Source organism: Nycticebus coucang, chromosome 6, assembly GCF_027406575.1.
Source record: "Nycticebus coucang isolate mNycCou1 chromosome 6, mNycCou1.pri, whole genome shotgun sequence".
Classification (NCBI taxonomy): Eukaryota; Metazoa; Chordata; class Mammalia; order Primates; family Lorisidae; genus Nycticebus; species Nycticebus coucang.
In genome coordinates, this window is record NC_069785.1 from 35286056 (window position 1) to 35306857 (window position 20802).

At 44.6% G+C, this 20802-nt stretch overlaps 1 protein-coding gene across 2 annotated transcripts in view; it reads right to left on the reverse strand.

The window, feature by feature from the left end:
• Positions 1 to 20802, reverse strand: part of RYR3 (ryanodine receptor 3) — a 502828-nt gene that overhangs the window by 54879 nt on the left and 427147 nt on the right. For both annotated transcript variants that reach the window (XM_053594081.1, XM_053594080.1), the window contains 4 exons: positions 19020 to 19340; positions 16328 to 16568; positions 6143 to 6230; positions 5942 to 6034 (listed from right to left, as the gene is read on the reverse strand). In XM_053594081.1, the coding sequence (XP_053450056.1) occupies positions 5942 to 6034; positions 6143 to 6230; positions 16328 to 16568; positions 19020 to 19340 (743 nt within the window). The remainder of the gene's footprint in view (positions 1 to 5941; positions 6035 to 6142; positions 6231 to 16327; positions 16569 to 19019; positions 19341 to 20802) is intronic.

Sequence of the window (20802 nt, forward strand, 5' to 3'; positions counted from 1 at the left end):
AGGATAGATCTGGTCAACTCACAGACTAGCTTTTCAGAGTGTGCTGTGCTCAGACCCCACCCAGGGTGGCCTTCAGATCTAGCCACTCATAGGAACTCTCTAGATCTAATGCTGTAGCCCCCTCCACCTCCCCCCTTTCACCTGGGTGGGCCACAGACAATCTGTCACGTAAACAAAGACCCCAATTTTACTTCTTTTACCCACTACATTGCCAAACCCAGATATGTGGCCACAAAAAGAGAGGATAGAACCGAGCTAAGGGAAAAATCCTTCTGCTAAAAGGCTTTAAAAAAAAAAAAAAAAAAAAAGGGGCGGCGCCTGTGGCTCAAGGAGTAGGGCACCGGTCCCATATGCCGGAGGTGGCGGGTTCAAACCCAGCCCCGGCCAAAAACCACAAAAAAAAAAAAAAAAAAAAAGGACTCTAGAAACATCCAAGGTGAGACCCAGGAAAACCCCATATCCCAAAGGATGGAGCATCTCCCTTCCTGTGCTGTGATCTTTAAACATACCTGAGGTCAAAGACTCCTACCTGCTAATTTTATTCTTTTCCTCATATATTGCTAAAATTAGTTAGCTCGTTGCAATTCTCTAATGCTGGAAATGCTTTTTTAAAAAAATAGTTGGCTGAAACTTTATTTCCTAAATAGAAACTTAATAATTCCTATACTTTTAAGATCATTTCATTTCTCCACACTTGGATCACAAAGTCTCTCCAGTAGTTTATAATCAAACTGATGATGTTATGTATGGAACTTCAGGAAACAATACAGACTTAAGGGACAGGGAGTTTGAAGAGGACATACCACATGGACACTGGGAGACTTTGCATCAGGCTTCTGAACAAAGGCAAGCCTGTGCCATGGGAGGTTCTTATCCCCAGTGAGCGTGAGTGGGGTAAAGAGAACTCAAGTCAATGTTAGATATTAGAGGAAAGGAGAATTTCTGGTAGTCTGAGAATGAGGATGGAGGGAAAGATGGAGGGAAAGGTGGAGGGGAGGGGTGGAGAGAAGAAGGGGAAAGGAGTAGAGAGGGAGAGAAAGACAGGAGACAGAGGGGAAGAGGGGGGGAAGGGGGGAGAAGGAGGGAAGAGGAGCAAGGGGGAGAAAGGAGAGAGGGAGGAGGAGGGGGTAGAGAGAGAGGTGGGGATAGGAAGGAGGGAGGGAGGGAGGAGGCAAGAAGAGGAAAGAGAGAAGGGGGAGGAGGAATGAGTGAGAAAGGGAGTGGGGAGAAGGGGAGTAAGAGAGGGAGCAGGGAGCAGGAAGAGAAGGAAGGAGGTGGGAGGGAGGGGGAGAAGGGGGAGGAGGAGGAAGGAGGTGGGGAGGAGGGGGAGGAGGAGGAAGGAGGTGGGGAGGAGGGGGAAGAAGGAGGAAGGAGGTGGGGAGAAGGAGGAAGGAGGTGGGGAGAAGGGGGAGGAGGAGGAAGGAGGTGGGGAGGAGGGGGAGGAGGAGGGGAGGTGGGGAGGAGGGGGAGGAGGAGGGCAGGAGGGGGGGGAGGTGGGGAGGAGGAGGGCAGGAGGGGGAGGAGGAGGGCAGGAGGGGGAGGAGGTGGGGAGGAGGGGGAGGAGGAGGAAGGAGGTGGGGAGGAGGGGGAGGAGGAGGGCAGGAGGGGGAGGAGGTGGGGAGGAGGGGGAGGAGGAGGAAGGAGGTGGGGAGGAGGGGGAGGAGGAGGAAGGAGGTGGGGAGGAGGGGGAGGAGGAGGAAGGAGGTGGGGAGGAGGGGGAGGAGGAGGAAGGAGGTGGGGAGGAGGGGGAGGAGGAGGAAGGAGGTGGGGAGGAGGGGGAGGAGGAGGAAGGAGGTGGGGAGGAGGGGGAGGAGGAGGGGGAGGAGGAGGGGGAGGAGGAGGGGGAGGAGGAGGGGGAGGAGGAGGGGAGGTGGTGAGGAGGGGGAGGAGGAGGGGAGGAGGGGGAGGAGGTGGGGAAGAGGGGGAGGAGGAGGAAGGAGGTGGGGAGGAGGGGGAGGAGGGGGAGGAGGAGGAAGGAGGTGGGGAGGAGGGGGAGGAGGAGGAAGGAGGTGGGGAGGAGGGGGAGGAGGGGGAGGAGGAGGAAGGAGGTGGGGAGGAGGGGGAGGAGGGTGGGGGAAGGAGGAGGGGAGGAGGGGAAGGAGGAGGGGAGGAGGGGAAGGAGGAGGGGAGGAGAGGGAGGAGGAGAGGGGAGAGAGGAGAGGGGAGAGAAGAGAGAGGAGAGAAACCACAGGCTTGTGCTTTGTGCACACGAAGGAGAGCCGTGAGAGAAGGGAGAAAGGGGGGAAGGGGCTGGGAGAGATTGAAAGGGAGTGTGACAGTGTGTGCTTGCGTGTATGTGTGTGTGTTGTGGGGAAGAGTCCTGCCTGTGCACCTGTGAGCACAACCCAGAAGTACAAGAACAAAGGGAATAAAAATAAAAGAGAAAAGAGGTAGGAGGAGGGGAGGAGAGAATGAGTGAGAGAGGAGAGTGAGAGCGGAGCTTGGAGCAAAGAGCAAGCTCACACATGTGGAATACCCTTGAACTTATCAAAGATCTTTTCTACAATGTTTTCTGTCCCTTTGAACCCCTGAAATCACACTCTGTGCGGTGCAATGGCTTTGAACCATGATGTACTCTAATATTTCTTGCATTGCAGCTTTTAAAAATTTTATTGTTTATAATCTTGGTCAAGGAACTGGCATTTCTCAAGCTAATGATGTTCTAACTTACCATTCCCCTCCGAGGAAGCTGCTGCCATTTTTCCAGAAAACAAAACAAGTTTAAAAACAAAACAAAAAAAACTTGCTCAGCTTAGTTATATTTAGCGAGACATATATTTGCAAACTGGTGTTATATAAACAAAATATACAAAGAGGTCTTAATAAAAATCTGAGTTACCTGCCAGAAAAATAACACCTTTGAACTGATCCTCAGTTAATCCAGTAGGAACAGGGTGCCTCACTGTGTATTTTCTCCACTTCCTTTCCATTGGCAATGGCATAGGCAGGGTGTGTGGCATGCAGCATTCACACACACACCTCCACAAAGCCTGCCATGTGCACCGAGGCCAATTTCATTTATACAACACCAGGATTCAGTAAAAAGTGGAGGTAAAAGCAAGCACAGGTGACCGTTCAGATCGGGTGGTAGAGAGAACACTAATTGAGGGGCAGCAAAGGCAATGGGGATTCAACCACTAAGAGAGAATACCCCCTTCCCTGGCCCCTCAATATCAATTCTACACCCCCAAAATTAGCAGAAATGGCCATGAATTGCTATTTATTAGAGTCATGGTATCTCTTTATCTGAAATAATGCATTACATTTATCAAATATTATTCTATTCTAGAGATACCCATTGGAACTGACTTTTAACCAGAACATCTTAGTAGAGCTGGGACAAGTCAGGTAGGAAGCTCAACCCCATTCTACAGACTGGCAAACTGGGGCCTAAGGAGTTAAAGTGAATGATGCAAGGCTGTAGCAATAGTACCCTGGGATAGTACTTAGCTTCCTTTCAGTTTCCTATCTATTGACTGCTATACTCTGGCTCTCCACTAAGGCAACAGGAACAATTATGAATATTTACTACCCTGCAGAGCATGGCAAGTATTATTCATATCTAAGGAATGTCCTTTCATCTGTTACATTGTTAATAATTTTGACCCTATCTCAGCAAAGAATTGGCATACAATGTTCATGGAAATGAAAGGAAAGAGTTTATTCCTGCAGACTAACCTTATCAACAGGGAAGAGGCTCAGATTCTGAGCATGACCACCCTCTGATAAGACAAATATCCCTTCTTCTTATTCAGAGATGTGAATGAACAAAATGTCAGGTTAGTCTGTTAGTAGTTGGGTTTTCAAATGCCATTTTCCATAGCCTTGTTTCTTTCTGACACTGAGCATTGATTTATCACCAGAGGGTTAAAGATGTCTTTGCCATTTCTGCCCATTCAAGATCTAAATTCTTGTAATCAGAGTTGTTTCCACTGCTTTGTGGCCATACCCTGCCAATCCCAATGAATGCTAGCTGGTTCAGGCCTGAGCCTAGGGATCCATCCCAAGTTGAAGACACTATGGAACCTACTTGGGACTTATTGACTTTCTATAAGGAGATGGGGTCACAGAAAAACCTGTGACAGCTGTAAGAAGACCATACAGAGCTGGGCATGGTGGCTCATGTTGTGATCCCAGCACTTTGAGAGGCCCAGGTGGGAGGATTGCTTGAGGCCAGGAGTTCAAGACCAGCTTGGACAACATAGCAAAACTCCATCTCTAAAAAAATTTAAAAGAATTAGCTGGGTGCAGTGGTGTGTACCTGTAGTCTCAGCTGCTCAGGAGGCTGAGACAGCAAGATCGCTTGAGCCCAGGAGTCTGAGGTTAGTGAGCTATAATTGCAACATTGCATTCCATTCTGGGTGACAGAGCAAGACCCTCTCTCTAAAACAAATTAAAATAATTAAAAAGAAGGCCTGGCAGAGGCAACTTAAGCCAGAGGTCCCAGGGAGCTAGATCTGAAAAATCCTACCTCGTGTGCCTCACGTGAGCAGCAGATTTGTTTACCAAGCAGAGAATACAAAATAATTTTGAAAAAACAAACACAATCATCTAAAGCACAAAAGGATCTGCCATAAAGTCTCCTTGGCAGCAAATATTGCTCCTGAATGTGATCCTTCTGCTATGGGTATATGTATAGTTTTGCTTGTTAAGGTTTATTAAACAATGTATGCTAGAAATGTATTCTAATGTATTTGTAAAGTGTGTTCTGAAGTCTAAAGGTCAACTTTTGGATGATGGAAGAGGCATTTGTGTCAATTTAGCTAAAAGTTGAAATGGCTAGCAAGCTCTGAGTGCTTGCAGGTGACCAGAGCTAGCTATGCCTGGTGGAGCTCAGGGTGCTGAAGTTTTCATTTTTGGTGTCCTAGCAGCTTGCTTTTTGAAGCTTACATACATGAGTCCTCCATCCCAAATGGTTATTTGGAAAGATGCCCAAGGGCTTTGTTAAAAAACCCACGATTCCCATCTTTCGCTTCTGAGGGGTCCCCATGCACACTCCACCTTCACGTCTGTCCAAGGCAGCCAGCCCTGTACCGGCAAGGTGCACATCCTGAGAGAGGTGCACATCTCAGGTATCATATGTCACTTATACTTGACACACACAATCAACCCTCATTGAGGCACATTTCTTGGGCCAACAGAATCAGTGGTGAGCCATGGTGCCTGGTAACAAAACATCACATGTAAGTAGGTTTTGCTTTTGGATGTACACCTGAAGGAGTGTGTCTAAGCAATCTCTCCAAGTAAAGTAAGGAAGCCTCAGTGTGCAGAGCTAACTCAGGAGGAGCGAGGAGGCCAATTTCCACCTGCTACACTCCTTATATTCCTGCTACACTCCTCGCTTTTTTCAGACACATGTCTGGTATCTGGTATGCTTTCTTTCAAACATTTCCTGCAGGAAGAAGGACAAATGTTTGACTTTCTGAGTGCAACTGTCATGAAAAAGCAGAAGGCATTAAGAGGTCAACACAGCTGAAATAAAACAGCTATTGGCTATTCCAGACAGAGGAAAACAAATTTCGCATAAGACTATGTGCAGTTGAAATCTTCAAAGCAAGACCATTTCTTCCTTGCTAATGAAAATGTGAGTCTAGGCATGGATATTTTTTGTAGCTTAACTACACCGGAAATATACTATTTTAAAGCCACCAAGAGCAGCTTCTATTTTGGAGACCTCTCAAATGCCTTAGGCAAGTTGTGGAACATAAACTTTTTGACATACAAGCAACTGTTTATTCATAAAATGTGATGACCATGCTTATTTTGAGAGCAGTTTCTTCTGGCTCGTTCTCAAAGAAACAGCAGTGGAGAATGTTGGTTATACAGTTTGACCTAATTGCAGTACAGTGTTAAACCCCACAAACTATATGTATAAAATGGAGCCAAATCATGGCTGAGGTCAAGGTTGAAGAGGCTTTGTCACTGATTTCTAAGGACTTACTTTTGACATCTTGCTTTTGCTGTCTCCAGTCAAAAATGCCAAATTATTAATTTCATTCTGAATCACAAAATTTTGCTCTTCCCTCTTGAAGTTCTAAGTGAGGGGAAATTAAAAAAAAAAAAAGCAATCATCACAGCGAAGTTTGTCAAGGTTTCTACTTTTCACCACTGTCCTGAGTCCAGGGCCCAAACGTGTCCTTACGTGCGATTTACACCACAGGATGAAGACCTCTGCCACCATGCGGAAGAGCTGGTCAGAATCAGCATCAGGGCTTTTGAGCCAGTTAGATCTGGGCCAAAAAGTAAATGGATAGGCATTTGAAATTCAGTAAGGATTAAAATGTTCACACTCTAAAAATTATTCCAACATCGGCTATGAACACTTATCCAAATAAAACTGCAATTCCAAATGAGGGCAATCATCAAGGAGACTGAATATCAATATATACTTCTTACATGCTTAGATATAAGTGTGAAATTGGGGTAGATTTTTTGAAGGACCTACAATGATCATTTCAATTTTTACCAAAAGATTCAAGAATTATCTTACCAGTTGTCAGAAATCAACATTTCAAAATTGTCAAAGGTAGGCTTTGTTTCTTCTTTAAACTGATGAGTTGGATAAGGGTAAGCTCTAAGTTTGGGGACAGGCCTCCTTTAATACATAAGCCTAGCAAAACTAGGTAAGTTTTGATCTCTATGACATCTAATCTTGTCCTTGACACTTGTCGTCAAACTGCTGAAATTCTGAGAACAGTTCAGACCCCACCCCTTTCCCATTCAAAGCCAGTTTTATGAATGAAAATTTTAAGGCAATATATTTGTCATTGTGAGTTGAAGTGTATATGCACAGATAGTTATCTTCCACTCTCTCTAAAATGGTTTGAAAATTCCCTATAAATAAGCATTACTTCTTTCTTTTTTAAAAAGAAAACCAGGCTAAATTGCAGCAGAGTTCAGTCATTTTCTACAAGTTGTCTTGCCCCTAAGTATCTTACATACATGAAGTAAATTATATTTTGAAAGGGCTGGGTGAGTTGCCATTTTCAAATGTCTGCATAGAGCAATTAAAAAAAAAAAAAACCACACTGTTCTTCTACTCAGCACTTCTGATACCAAATGTGTAGGATTGTCGCTCATGTCAATCAGTTCTCCAACTCTCCAGACACCAACTGGATGTGCTACAATTCAATTATGTCATTAACCACCCGGAGTTAATAGAGACCCCACAGGTTAAGGGCTCAGTCCCAAAAGAATGCCTTCTACTTTAGACACCAGGCTGTGACTTGTACTTCTGACCAACTGGCTATCACCTGAACCATTCCTTGAGTTCAATAACTTGCTAGAAAAGCTTACAGAACTCCAGAAAATACTTAGTATTACCGGTTTATTATAAAGGCTATGACTCAGGAATAGCCATATGGAAGAGAAGCAAAGAAGAGGACAGGTATGGGGAAGAGGCGTGGAGCTTCCATCCCCTCTGGGTATGCCACCCACCCAGCACCTCCATGTGTTCATCAAAAAGGAAGTCTCCAAACCCTGAGCTTAGGGTTTTTATGGAGGCTCCATTATGCAGGCATGATGGGTGAAATCACTGGCCACTGGTTTTTAAACTCAACATCTAGCCCTTCTTCCATCCTCCAAGGTGGGTGATGAGTGGTGGGGTTTGTGGAGGAGTAGGGGCAGGGCTGAAAGGGTTGGTCCTTGTGGCAACCGGTCCTTATCCTCTAAGAGTCATCTCATAAGAATAAACTCAGGGATGGTTGAAAGGGGCTTTTTATGAATAACAAAAGACGTTCTTCTCACTTCATCCCTTAGGAAATTCAGAACCAAGGATAAAAACCAAGTATGAATTTTTATTATATAACAATATCATAGTGACACAGAAATTAAATTGTTTATCATCTGTCTTAGGTTAAAAAAAAAATTGGCTCTCACAGATGGTCTGAAAACCCTGATGCCCATTGGCCTAACAGCTATTAAAAGTCAGTCCCCTAAGCCCTGAGACATCAGGCTGAACTTCCCTTGGCCGTCTGTACCTCCTGCCCATTCAGACTCATCAGCCCAAGATCCCTTTGGGATCTCTCTCTTGTTCTGGAATTCTCACTGCCCTGGGTTCCAGCCTTACCTGATCTCTTGTTTTCTAGTTCAACTAGCCTCTCCTGCATGTAGATACTTGTTGTCCGCCCAATACTCATCCTTTTCTTCCATATTCCATAGGAACAAGGCCCATTTTTGTTCAGGGTGGCAACACGCCCTGCTGATCACTTTACCCAGCCTCTGTTGAGCTACAGCTGTGTAGCTAAGTTCTGATCAATATGATGTAAACAGAAGTTGGATTAGCTTCCTAGAAAAGCTTTCTAAAAAGGGATCAGATAGCTAAAGGTCACTTCTTGCCTTTCTCCTGTTGATTTCCTACTTCCTGTCTGGAATGGAAATATGATGGCTGGAACTCTGGCGTATTACACCAGTAACTCTGAAGATGGAAGCCAGTGTTAAGCATGTAAAGACAGGGGAGGGAGGGTCTCATGAGTGACAGCCATACTGGCTGGCCCTTGACTTCTTTTATGTGTGAAATTAAATTTCTCAGTTGTTTAAGCCACTGCAGTCTGTTGTCCATTACCAGCAGCCAAAGGCAATTCAAACTTGAGGCTCCAGGGTGGTAATGCTTTTTGATTTCTTTCATATTGATTTTTCAGGAGCACCTTCCAGAGTGCAAGGTCAAGTGTTGAGTTATTATCAGAACTGCCAGCTGTTCATTTCTTAGTGTTTTGATTTAAATGAGCTTGGTAGGTTTGTATTCAGCCTTGAATGGCAGAGGGCAAGGGTTATATCCTATCCTGCCGAGGAAAAGAAATGTGGGCAGCAAGAGCACCCGGAATAAAATCTTAAGAACATTTCCTGGAGGAAGTTAAGACGAGGCTTTGACCCCTTTGGCTTCATGTGGGAAGCAGGTGTAACTGCAGAAGCTGAACTAATTTTGCTTTGGCCACCCTTCTTCTAAGAGGCAGATCTTTACTCTTTATTTTTTACTTTATTTATTTATTTATTTTTTTGAGACTGAGTCTCCCTTTGTCACCCTCGGTAGAGTGCTGTGGCGTCACAGCTCACAGCAACCTCAAACTCTTGGGTTTAAGTGATTCCCTTGCCCCAGCCTCCCAAGTAGCTGGGACTATAGGTGCCCTCCACAATGCCTGGCTATTTTGAGAGATGGGGTCTCGCTCTTGCTCAGGCTGGTCTTGAATCCTGTGAGCTCAGGCAATCCACCTGCCTCAGCCTTTCAGAGTGCTAGGATTACAGGAGTGAGCCACTGTGCCTGGTCTATTTTTTACTTTTTTCAGGGTAACAAAAAGAGCTTTTATTTAGGAAGAACAAAGAGAAAGTCTACAGCATTTCCAAAGAAAGTTAGAAGTGGGTCCCTCTCATGAAGGGAGAAGGTGAGAGAGATGAAAATCTTTACTCGTTAGCTCTACCGAGGCTCTTTTTTTCAAGTTCACAGTGGTGTGTAGGAAAATATCTCCTACGTGTTTTACCCCCAGGCACACAAACTCTCTGTATTTCCCTCAAGCCAGAGGAGGAAGGTATTGGGAGGAGAAAGAGGATCCCCAGCCTACTTTTCTAGGTTGCTCATACTGTCCCGGCCTCCATGGGATGCAAGCTGGTGTCTCCCTTGGCTGCTCCCAGTCATCCGTCTTCCATGGGATTCACCATCTCTGTCACTATTTAGGTACTTTTGGAGATATTTAGCTGATCTATGGGTTTCTCTTATCATTTGCACTTGCTTGCTGCCAAAAGGCAGTTGGAAAATGCAAGGTTGTAGACAGGGAAGAAAGATGGGTTTGGAGGCAATGATCTGAGAATCTGCCATATGGAGGTGAGGGTAGAGGCAACCCAAGGGGATGAAACAGCCGAGCATGTTAACAGAGAAAACAAATCACATAACAATCTTGGGTGCTGGCAAGAGTAAGGAGAGTCTGACTTCCAGGTTCAAAAAGACAAGTTATCAGGTTCTGAAAGAAAGTAACGCCATGCTCCCATGTTGCCTGACTTGGAGGTAAGAGTTTTTCCAGCTTTGTTCCAACGCCTCCTGGAGGGGACCTGGGCCCAGCCAGTCACTGAATCAGTCACTCTGATTCCCTTCTTCAGTTTGAGGGCCCCCCAAAATTACACTACTTAAAGTTTATTTCTATGTTCCTGATTCTCAGAAAGGAGGCCAAGAAGCCTCTGTCTCTTACGGACAGACTTGTTGGATGTGTCTTAACTTCTGTGTCCTGCCGTGAGAAGACAGGAAGCTGATGTGCCCTGCTCTGGGCACACCTCGCCTGGAGCTCTCTCTCATTTGAACAGGTTGAACACTGACCCACAGAAGTGTCTCTTTACAAGAGTGTTCCAGATACCAAAGATGCTTCAAACACTGCTGTGTCAAGGCTGAAGGATGCACAGGGTTTATTATGACAAGGACAGCAGGGCAGAGGAGAGCACAAGATGGCTCTCTTCACTAGAGAGTGCCACAAGAGAGATTAATTTTGTGTGGTTCCTGAGAGCAAAATTAGAGCCGATGGGTAAGAGTTACAGCCTGGGTTGAGATGATTTGAGCTGCCTGAAACCAGAATGGGACTGCACGAAGCAACGCTGGGTCTGTCATCTTTGCCCTCCACTCCTCTGATAGCCGGCTGTGGGCACAGAGAGGCAGGAAATCCTCTGCTCGGGAAAAGGAACAGGTATGTATTCATCCCTTTGGAGGTAAGACGAGGTGACCTCAACTATTCCTGCCAATACCACAATTCCATAATTTAAAGCCAGCTAAATATTTTTGGATAAAAACAGGATCTGAAGAAGGTAAAGGCACTCACAGTGGAAGAGTGTATTTCTATGCAGGGCTCATATGACCACGATGCTCAGGAAAGAATAGATTGAAAAGTGGGCATGAATGAATTAATGATGATCTCAAAGACTCTCTGACATTGCCATTTTTAGCAACTGTCAAAACCTGTGTAAGTAGAACATACTCTGTCTTGAGTGTTGATCGTCAATAGCGACAAATGCAATTAAAGAGCTATTCCAGGAGCAACCTTACTCTTATTTTTGTTTTTACTTCAAACTCTGACAAATTCCTTCTCTAGACTGCTAACATAATTATTTTACTGAAAATGACTAAAATGATGACCCTCAAAGCAGAATTTCTTTTGCAAAAGTAAGTACTATAATTTCCTATATACAGAGGGTGCCAAAAATCTGTATACACATTTTTTTCTTTCTTAAAATGTGGACACCTTTTTTTGGCACCCTATTATGTGTTGTGTGTTTATGCATACATACATATATATGTAGAGAGAGATAGTACGTATGTAAGGTGTTAACTTTGAAATGCTAAATATAAGTAATCTTATATAAGTTATTTAAAATAAGTACAATTTACCTTATAAAATAAATGCTGAAATGAGTATATCCAGACCTATTTCCTGCTTATAGCAGTATGGGGTACCACTCAAAAAGGGTAAATGGGCTCGGTGCCTGTAGCTCAATAGCTAGGGCACTGGCCGCATACACTGGGGCTGGTGGGTTTGAACCCAGCCAGGGTCTGCCAAATAACAATAACAACTACTACAATAACAAATAGCCAGGCATCTGAAGTCCCAGCTACTTGGGAGGCAAGAGAATTGCTTAAGCCCAAGAATTTGAGGTTGCTGTGAGCTGTGATGCCACAGCGCTCTACTGAGAGTGACGTAGTGAGACATTCTCAAAAAAAAAAAAAAAAAAGGTTTCAAATGTTCCCCTCAATATTCCTGCATCCCTTCAATATCTATAGTACATATTTTAAAATTAAACATTTCTGAATTTATCTAGTAGGGCTTTAAATTCTAAGAGGGCGCCATATAAAAAAAATATGTATTTGGTTTTTGCTCCTGATTCCTGGCAGAGAACTCCTAAAGCCAGTGAAATTTCCTGAGTAATAGGAGTATCTTTTGTTACTTGTAAGAAGCCCCTTTGGCCACACTGGGGTTTATACTAATGAGGTGACCCGTGAGGGCAGGGTGAGGTAGCTTCTGTTTGGGGCTGGTCACCAGAAGGACCAAGTGCATGCATGTGGGATTTTCAGTCTCGCTCCAACTCTGGGGTGGGGAGAAGTCCTGGAGATTGACTTCAATCTCAATCACCAAGAGCCATGCAAGGTTTTATCAATCCTGCCTATATAACAAAACTTACACAAAAACTCTTGAACAAGGGGATTCGAGGAGCTTCCAGGTTGGTGAATATGTTGGCCTGAGGACGGATGGTATGCTCTGGGGAGGGCACAGAGCTGCTGCACATTCCTACATTTCCCTGTGTGCCTCTTCCACTCGGATGTTCTTGAGATATATCTACTCTAATAAACAGATAGTTTTAAGTAAAGTCCTTTCCTGAATTCTACAAGTTGTTCTAGTGAATCATCAAACCTGAGAGGGGGATTGTGGGAGTCCCTGAATTTGGGCTCTGTATGGGTAATCTGGGCACCACATTTGTGGCAGGTGTCTGAAGTGGGAACAGTCTTGGGGAACTGAGCCTGGGAACTATGGAATCTAAACTAACTTTGGGTAGTTAGTGTCAGAATTTAATCTGGATTGTTGTATACTGAATTATTGTCAGAGAACTGCAGAACCTGTGTGGGAGATGATGCATATTTGGTTACAGAAAAAAAGAAACAAACATGAATAGGGCAAGGATTTTTAATGTCATACCCTAAGATTCAATGAAAATGTCTGTGTTCACCCTATCCACAACTTTATTTTACAGACTTTCAGTACTTCAAGGCTTCAGATTTCTCAAATAATTAATTATTTATTATAGCTCAATTAAATTTCAAGCACCAAACGAACATATTAGGCTTGGAGAAAGAGAGAATTACATAGAAAATTTCATTACATGAATTAATTTGCCTAATTATGACATAAAAGCTTTTAAACCCTTGAAGTTCTATAGAACAGGAGGGATAATGGTGAGCTGGGATACATAGCCTGACCAGCAGAACATATAACCATTATCCCAGGGATGGGGAAAAAAGGGTGGGCACACAGAGTCAGCGTGGAGGGCTGAAGGTGAGGGCTGGGGAGGGAAGGGGTATTTAGGGGAACTATCCTGAAGGACTGAGCTTAGGGAAGAGGTTTTAAGAAAAGGGTGCAGCAGCTTTGGGTAAATTCATCATATTGTGCTCTCTCCTATCTCTCCTCTAAACGATGCCCAGTTGTTACAGCAGAGGTCCACACAATGAAGTTTCTCCCAAAGCCTCCCAGTTTTGAGTCTCATCTCACCGGACTACACCAAGTTCTTCACCATCCCAGCCATTCCCATTCATTATCTATGCTTCGAGCTCTTCTCTCACTGATATTCTAAGATGTCACCAGTCTTCATTCTTCACTTCAATTTATATCTTTATGATTTTCCCAGCATCAGGCCTGTCAGTTCATTGTTCTTATCTCTAAAGATCTTGTCCTCCACCCACCTCGGTACACAATCCCAAGGTCATTACCAACAACTATAACCTCCCCATATTCCATAATCTTAAATCCATGCATCTTGATCTCTCACCCAGTCTTCAACAATCCTTAGACCCTACTGGGACCAGCAATCCTTTGATCCTTTGTCTGTTCATGGGTGTCAGCCTCCCATGTCCTCACTGCCTTCCTCGTGGTCCAGAGCAAATTCCATGGTAAATCTTTATAATTATCTTCTTACATATATCTTCCACTCTCTGATCCATTTTTGTCATACACACTTTGTAAAGCTCCAACCTTGGAAAACCCCAAATCTCTTGCAACTGTGGGCCTATTCCTGGCAGCTGAATTTGGCTGGAGAAGACGACATTGTGCTGGAGGATCTCACTTTGCATTCATGGCCACAGATCTCAAGTGGGGCTCCTAAAGCCGCCCGGTGAGCAGCCTGCGCGTCTTTGCTCTGTCCACTCCTCCGCTGTCCCTGCCAACTGCATCACACCTTCTGTTTATTCCTCAAACCTCCAACACCTTCTCCCCATCTTCCCTCTCAGCTGATGGCCTTGTTTTCCTGAGTAAATGGAAGCAACCAGAAAAGGACTCCTACAGACCTCCATCTATCTATCCACTTCTGGATACAAGCATGTATGTATAGATACACACACCTACCCAGCATCAGCACGCACAGGCTCTGCCTTCTGCTGCGGATGAATGCAATGAATGACCTAGAACTTCCTGTGGCCTGCTTGAGAACCCCAGCTTAGAGATTCTGTCTCTTACATGATCACATTCCCAACTGCTGATCATTCCCATTGGCAAAGAAACAACCAATAAGTCTCACATCTTAAAAATTCCTCTCTTGGCCATGCTTCTACTTCTAGCTAGTAGTAACCTATTTCTCTCTTCTTGTTTATATTAAAACTTGAACAAGTTGCCTGTACTGCTGCCTCCAAGTCCTTTTCTCCAACTCTCTTTTAACCCACTCCAAAGGGGCTTTCATCTCCAATGCTCCACTGAAACTGCTCTTATCAGGGTCACCAATAACTTCCATGCTGCTTGATCTAATGACCTGGTCTCAGTTCTCATCTCATTTACCAGCAGCACTTGAAATAGCAGGTCATTCTTTCCTTCTGGAAGCCATTCATGAAGTTGGCACCCAGGACACCACTTTCTATGGCTTTTCCTTCTGTCTCGCTGCTCTCTCTCAGGCCCGTCTGCTGTTAACACTTCCTTTGCCTGACCTCTTAGGGTCAGGGAGCACAAGGGCTCAGTCTTTGGAACTCTCCCCTTGCTCCCTCATTTCTCCCAGGTTCATAGTCCTTAAAGACTACATTATTGTGTTCCAAATGGTGGGGTCAGAACTAACCCAACTGATGTTTTGTTTTCCATGTGAATAAATGTTCTGTTGTTCCACAGGAACAAATGCACAAAACAAAACATTGGTAGGAATTAATCCCTGACTCCCTCCTTTGAGATGTGACTGTTAAGGTGTTGATGACTATAAAATTCCTACATCTACACCAGACCTCTTCCCCTGAACTCTTTGGGACTCTTATATTCAACTGCCCATTCAACATTTTCATTTTTATATTGAATAGGCAGCTAAATTTAACAAGTCCGAAAGTGATCTCCTGATCTTCCCTTCAAAAGAAAACTACTTTGCCCATATTCTTCCTCAACTCAATTGCTGGAATTCATCTTCCATTTGGTCATGAAAACCTCCTGAAATCATTTTTAACTCTCCTCTTTTCTCTCATCCACAATCTGGAAAATCTAAAGGCTCTACTTTCAAATAGACCCCAAATCTTAGGACTTCTGCCAACCTTCACTGCTACCACCCTGGCTTCAGCCACCAACTTTTTTTTTCAATTGTGGTAAAGGCCATATAATGTAAAATTTGCCATGAATGATATTTAGAACATTTACAATGTTGTACAACTTCTGCCACTATCCAGTTCAAGAACACTTTCATCACCCTGAAAGGAAACCCCAATCCCATTAAGCAGTCTCTCCTCCTTACTCTCTCCCCCCGTCCAGCCCCTGGCAGGCGAATCTTCTTTCTGTCTCTATGGATCACCATCGGCTCTAGTCTGGATCATCTGGAGCCTCCATCCCATCATGGATTTGCTCAAAATCTCCACCAGCTTTTTATTTCACTCAAGGTCAAAGCCAGAGTCCTTACAGTGGCCTCCGAGGCCTGCACCATTGGCCCAGGCCACCTTCCCTGTGTCCCCTACTGTTTTCCCCCTGCCTCACTCTGCTCCAGCTCTAGCTTCCTTGGGATCCTTGAACATCCCAAACACACTCCTTCCTCAGGGTTTGCACCAGATATTTCCTGAAACACCCTTGCTCCAGACCTTTATGGTTCTTGACATCGCTTCCTTCTAGTCTTTGCTCAAATGTTGTTAACATCCTATTTAAAAATTGGGGACTCCACCCTACTGTGGAGGTCCCCTCCCCTCACCCTGTATAATGTATTTGTATGTGTTGTTTATTGTCTATGCTCCCCTAGGCCCAGTCTGAGAGCTTCCCAGGCCAGAGAGCATTGCCCCTGCTATTCCCTCTTGTCACCCAATGCCTAGAACAGTGCCTGGCACACAGTTAAGTAGTATGGATTGAATGGATGCGTGAGTGAACTGCAGAGGGGCAGAAGTGGGTCACTCCTACCTTTATTTGACCAACTCCCTCTGCCCTGTGGTAGCCTGTAAGGACAGAGGGGGTGGCTATGCCACACACCATACAGAATCACTGGTCAAGGAAAGCACTTCCCAGAGGTCTCACACCAGGAACTACTGGTGGTAGCTATCATCTCCCTTCACCTCCCCATTAACACAATCCAATACCATCTTCCTATTCTAATCTGTTGCCAAGATTATCTCCAGAAAAGGGCAGATGGACTCCCAGAGTCTCCCCCATACCTGCTGTTGTCCACATAGCGGATCAATATTGGGTAGAAGGCGTAAAGATCTCTGCAGAGGACTGCAAACTCGTCCAGGATGAGCAGCTCTGCCTCCTGGGTGTCTCCCCGGCCATCAGCTTTCAGCTGCTCCTCTTCCTGCACGGTCTTGACAGCCTTTTTCTTCAGTTTCTCCAGAGTTGGGATGAAGTGGCTTCTCAGCAGGTCTGGCCTGGCTTTGCTGATGATAGGCTGGGCGTACACTGTGTTTGCAAACAAAGGGCTTCCCCCTCATTTCCATGTCATGGCAATTGGTGGAAAGGAAAGAAGTGGCACTGAAAGGCGAGGCTGTGGAGACCCATCAGCTTGGGCAGTACCTCCCTCGTGTCCCCTCCCTGACCTCCTCTTTGCCACTTCCCTCTCATAAAGCCTCCTTGGGGCTTGGGGACCAGGACATGATAGGACAAGGTCCCTATTCTGCCCTCCTGCTCCTCCAGACCTTGGGGAGCCCTGCCACCTCTGAACTTCTCATGCATGGCCCAGGCAAGCCACACCTCTTAGCTCTTCCTCCCTGGTGATCTTGGATCATTTTATAGACATTCACGTTGGTTTTCACTCACTAGCAAGATTTTAAACTCCTTGAAGGGAGCATTTAATTCATGATAACCAGTATTCTGCTGAGCTGAGGGGTAGGTACTCAATTATATGCTTTCGGGTTATTCTGTAGAAAAATCTGTGGTTAAAAGCACATTGATCTAACCACTGTTCTTAGCCCTTAATACCTGAGAACTTCTAAGCTACTGACTGGAAGCTCCTCTGGGCCCCAACTGAGGCAGATGATATTGATATCAGCTATCAATGAACGGTAAGAGGCTGGGGTGACCACTAGACATTGAAAAGCATCAACAAGCAGTCAGTGGGGCTATGGTTTTGACCTTTGTAAAGGGAAAGGTAATACCCTATATGTCTTATATAAGAAAGATTGTATATTATTTTATTATGAATTAGACCAATGGAATAGCATATCTTTTTAAAAGATCAAAATCAGAATAATTGCAAGAAAAAAAACAAGTAAAATGAGTAGGAGTCATGACTGTTTACTGATATGTGTATTTCAAAGTTCCTTTAGCTTAGGGAAATTCAACTGGAATGCCCACATTCCAGCAATTTTTTTTTAATCTAACTTTCCCTTATTATTATTATTTTTTTTACTTTTATAAAAAAGACAGTTTTAGAAAGAGAAGATCAAGGGAGCTCTCTGATGAGATGCATTCACCAAGAAGTTGTGACCTGTTAGCTTTCTCTGAGGCCTGCTTTGAATATACAATTAGAATGGCTATACTTGGTGTGGATGATTTGGGGTTACTATTTCAAATTGACTTTGTTTAGGCACTTTAATTCAGTCAGGAATTAAGTGGCCTGACTGAATGAGATCTGGGGTTTGCCTGTGGAGGAACAGGCCAACATTCAATTTCCATCAGTGCCCTCATGCCACGACATTTTTCTTCTCTGCACCTCTAGGGAGGTAAGGTCACAGATTTTTTGATCTCTTTCCTACCCTTGATTCAGATTTACAAATTAGAGCTTATTAAAAAATTGCCTTACAGTTAAGAGCTAATGGGTAAGACAGGAATACCAACCCTATTTATTCATATGTCCACAGATGCCCATGCTGTTTGGCAGCCCTCAGTACCCAAAATATTTATAATGTTAATCTCAGTTCATTTCTGAGACAGGAAGGGGGCAGGAACTTTTCTTCCTTGGTCTTGTAGAATAATATCCATTCATTTACTCAGGAAAGTAAATACCCAGTGTTGGGTTACTAGCTGCCTTTAAGTTAGCCATTGTGTTTCATTGGGTAAGAGATTACATGGATGTAATGTACATAGCTATGATTTAACAATAAAAATAAATAAATAAATAAATAAAAAGAGATTACATGGATGAAGCTGTCACCAGTGGACTCTACTGTCTAAATTACAGGTCCACCAAAAGCAATGACTTTGTTTTAGTTTCTTTCTCCCCAGACTCTAGTTTGATGCTAAATATTTTTTGTTTCCTGATTGTGAAAACCATGGTTATTCATTTCCCAAGCCTACCTGATTTTTTTTGTTGAGGTTGCTTCAAAAACAGAAAATTGGCTAAGACCAAAGTGCGTACTGCATGCAAGGAATTTTAGAGAGATATTAAAAAAAGAAAGAAAAAAGAAAAGCAAAGTGCTGCTACCAGGAGCCTACATTAAGAGAGTATCTTGGAAAGCACAGTGTGGAACACAAGCGCGGGGCGGCAGCAGGAAACTTACAGTGCAGCTCGGAGGACCGTGAGTTTTATATACGTGGAAACACACAGGATTACTTACCAAGAAAATTATGGACAATTATTACTGTAAGAGCAAATGAGATTCTTAAGTACCAAAAACAAATAAAGCAATTCTCACTGGACCCGTTTGGGGTTTATTTAGAAGGGCTCCCTAGAGATTTCAGGGGCCTGGATTAGTATGGGCATGAGGCAGGGGCATCTGCTCCTTGAAGCTTTTCTAAAGGATACATCAATTCTTTGTCCTGTTAAGCAACTGGGGCAGGGCGGAGGAGGGGAGGTTTAAATATAGAACAGAGTTTGCTCAACACCACTGTGGGCTTAATAATGGAAATGAAAAGAGAACCCAGCTGTCTTGGCCCTTGGCTGGGGGGACTGGGGAGCAGAGGCCCTGGTACCTGCAATGCGCTTCATCCAGGAGGCTTCCTCGATGCCCAGGTTGTTGTTGATGATCTTCAGAATGTCACCCAGGATGAGACTGAGGTGTTCAGAAGTGACCTTGGTGCAGCAGGGCCCTGTGCTACGGGGCAGGTTCTCGGGCCCCCGCTCCCACCAGTAGGACAGGTAGTTGCAGATCATGGGCAAGACCACCTCGATGATGTGTGGCATCTCCATGTACCGGGCCCCTGACTCAGCCAGCTCATTGATTTCCTTCATCAAGTCTTCCAGCTGGGGGATGTCAGGACACATCTCTTCCGCCATGTCTGGCATCCCCAGAACTGACCGAGAGGGTACAGGAAGAATAGAGGGACAGTCACTGAACAGTGCAGTGGGTACACGCTTCTCTTCCTCTGCCCCACCCTTCCTTTTCCAGAGCCTCCTAGGAGCGAGCAGGGATGCAGGGCAGCCTTGTCCCCCAGATGCCTATGTGCAGATGGCAGCTTCCAGAGGCTGTGTTAGCTTCCTAGATGTCAGACTGAGCTTAAAACACTCAAACATATGTTTACAGGACTACAACAGAGCCAACAGAGGGACAGATCATAAGACTTCTGTGTGATAAAGCCGGGCTCTGGGCTTCTCTCTCTGTCCTGCCTGCCTAGGCCGGAGTGTGGCCACTTGAGGAAAGGCAGTGATCAGAGGGGACAAGTAACAGATCAGTGTGCAGCTGCCAAGTTGTGCTTCAAGCACCTGGATCACATCTGCACTGTTTAGAAAAGGAACAAGAAAATCCTTTTATCAAATATTCCTTCAGCTGGACCAGAGGCAATAATACTTTCCATCCAGCTCAAATTTGGGAAGAAAAAAATAAAATCACACATGCATTGATTTCTGGCTTCTCAGTAAAAACTGTGGATGACCTGAGGTGACTTGTTTGAGTTTCTGCAAATCACTTAAATCTTTATGTTTTTGAAGACTTATTCTAAAAGGAATAGCGAGTTAGCCCTATTTTTTCCTTATTCTGAACAACTTAGATCACTTCACTGGACAAAAGAGACAGGATGAAGTGGCAACAGACAGACTTGAACATTAAATCAGGAAGTGTTGTCAGAGACAAGAACTGTGAACATGGGCGGTGCCTGTGGCTCAAGGAGTAGGGCGCCGGTCCCATATGCCGGAAGTGGTGGGTTCAAACCCAGCCCCGGCCAAAAACCACAAAAAAAAAAAAAAAAAAAAAAGAACTGTAAAACTGTAAACAGAAGAAGCAAGGGCTTTCCTTAAGGGACAGGACAGTCTTTCCTGTAAGACAAGAGGATGATCAGGAGTACCCTGTGGTTCCTGACTGGTGAAAAGATAACAAGGACTCTGTGTGGAGGCCAGGGGACAGTTCTGACTAAGAACCACAAGCTCAAAGCTTTGCATGTGTGCCCACTGAGCTAACTGATCCCTACAGAATCTGTCTGGGCCCAGGAAGCAGATCATCTGCAACCTTCATCCTCAGACCAAACTTCTCAAACTGGAGCAAATGCATCAGGCACCCAAGGAGCATCAGGCAGTCCAGGAAGCTGCAGGAAAAATGTGTAGAATTTTCCCAGAACATCGGTTTCACTGGAAGATTTGAGAAAATCATTTTTAAAGTTAGGAGTAAAATGCAAAGTTCTCATAAATTTTCCAAAGATCAAGCAGAAGACTTTGAATAAGATGTTATGTTTAGTGAATTAGGTTATATCTGCAGTCCCCCCACCCCCACCCCTTTGTCACTGGAGTCACTGCTGGCTGAAGTCTTTCTCCTCTGTGGATTTT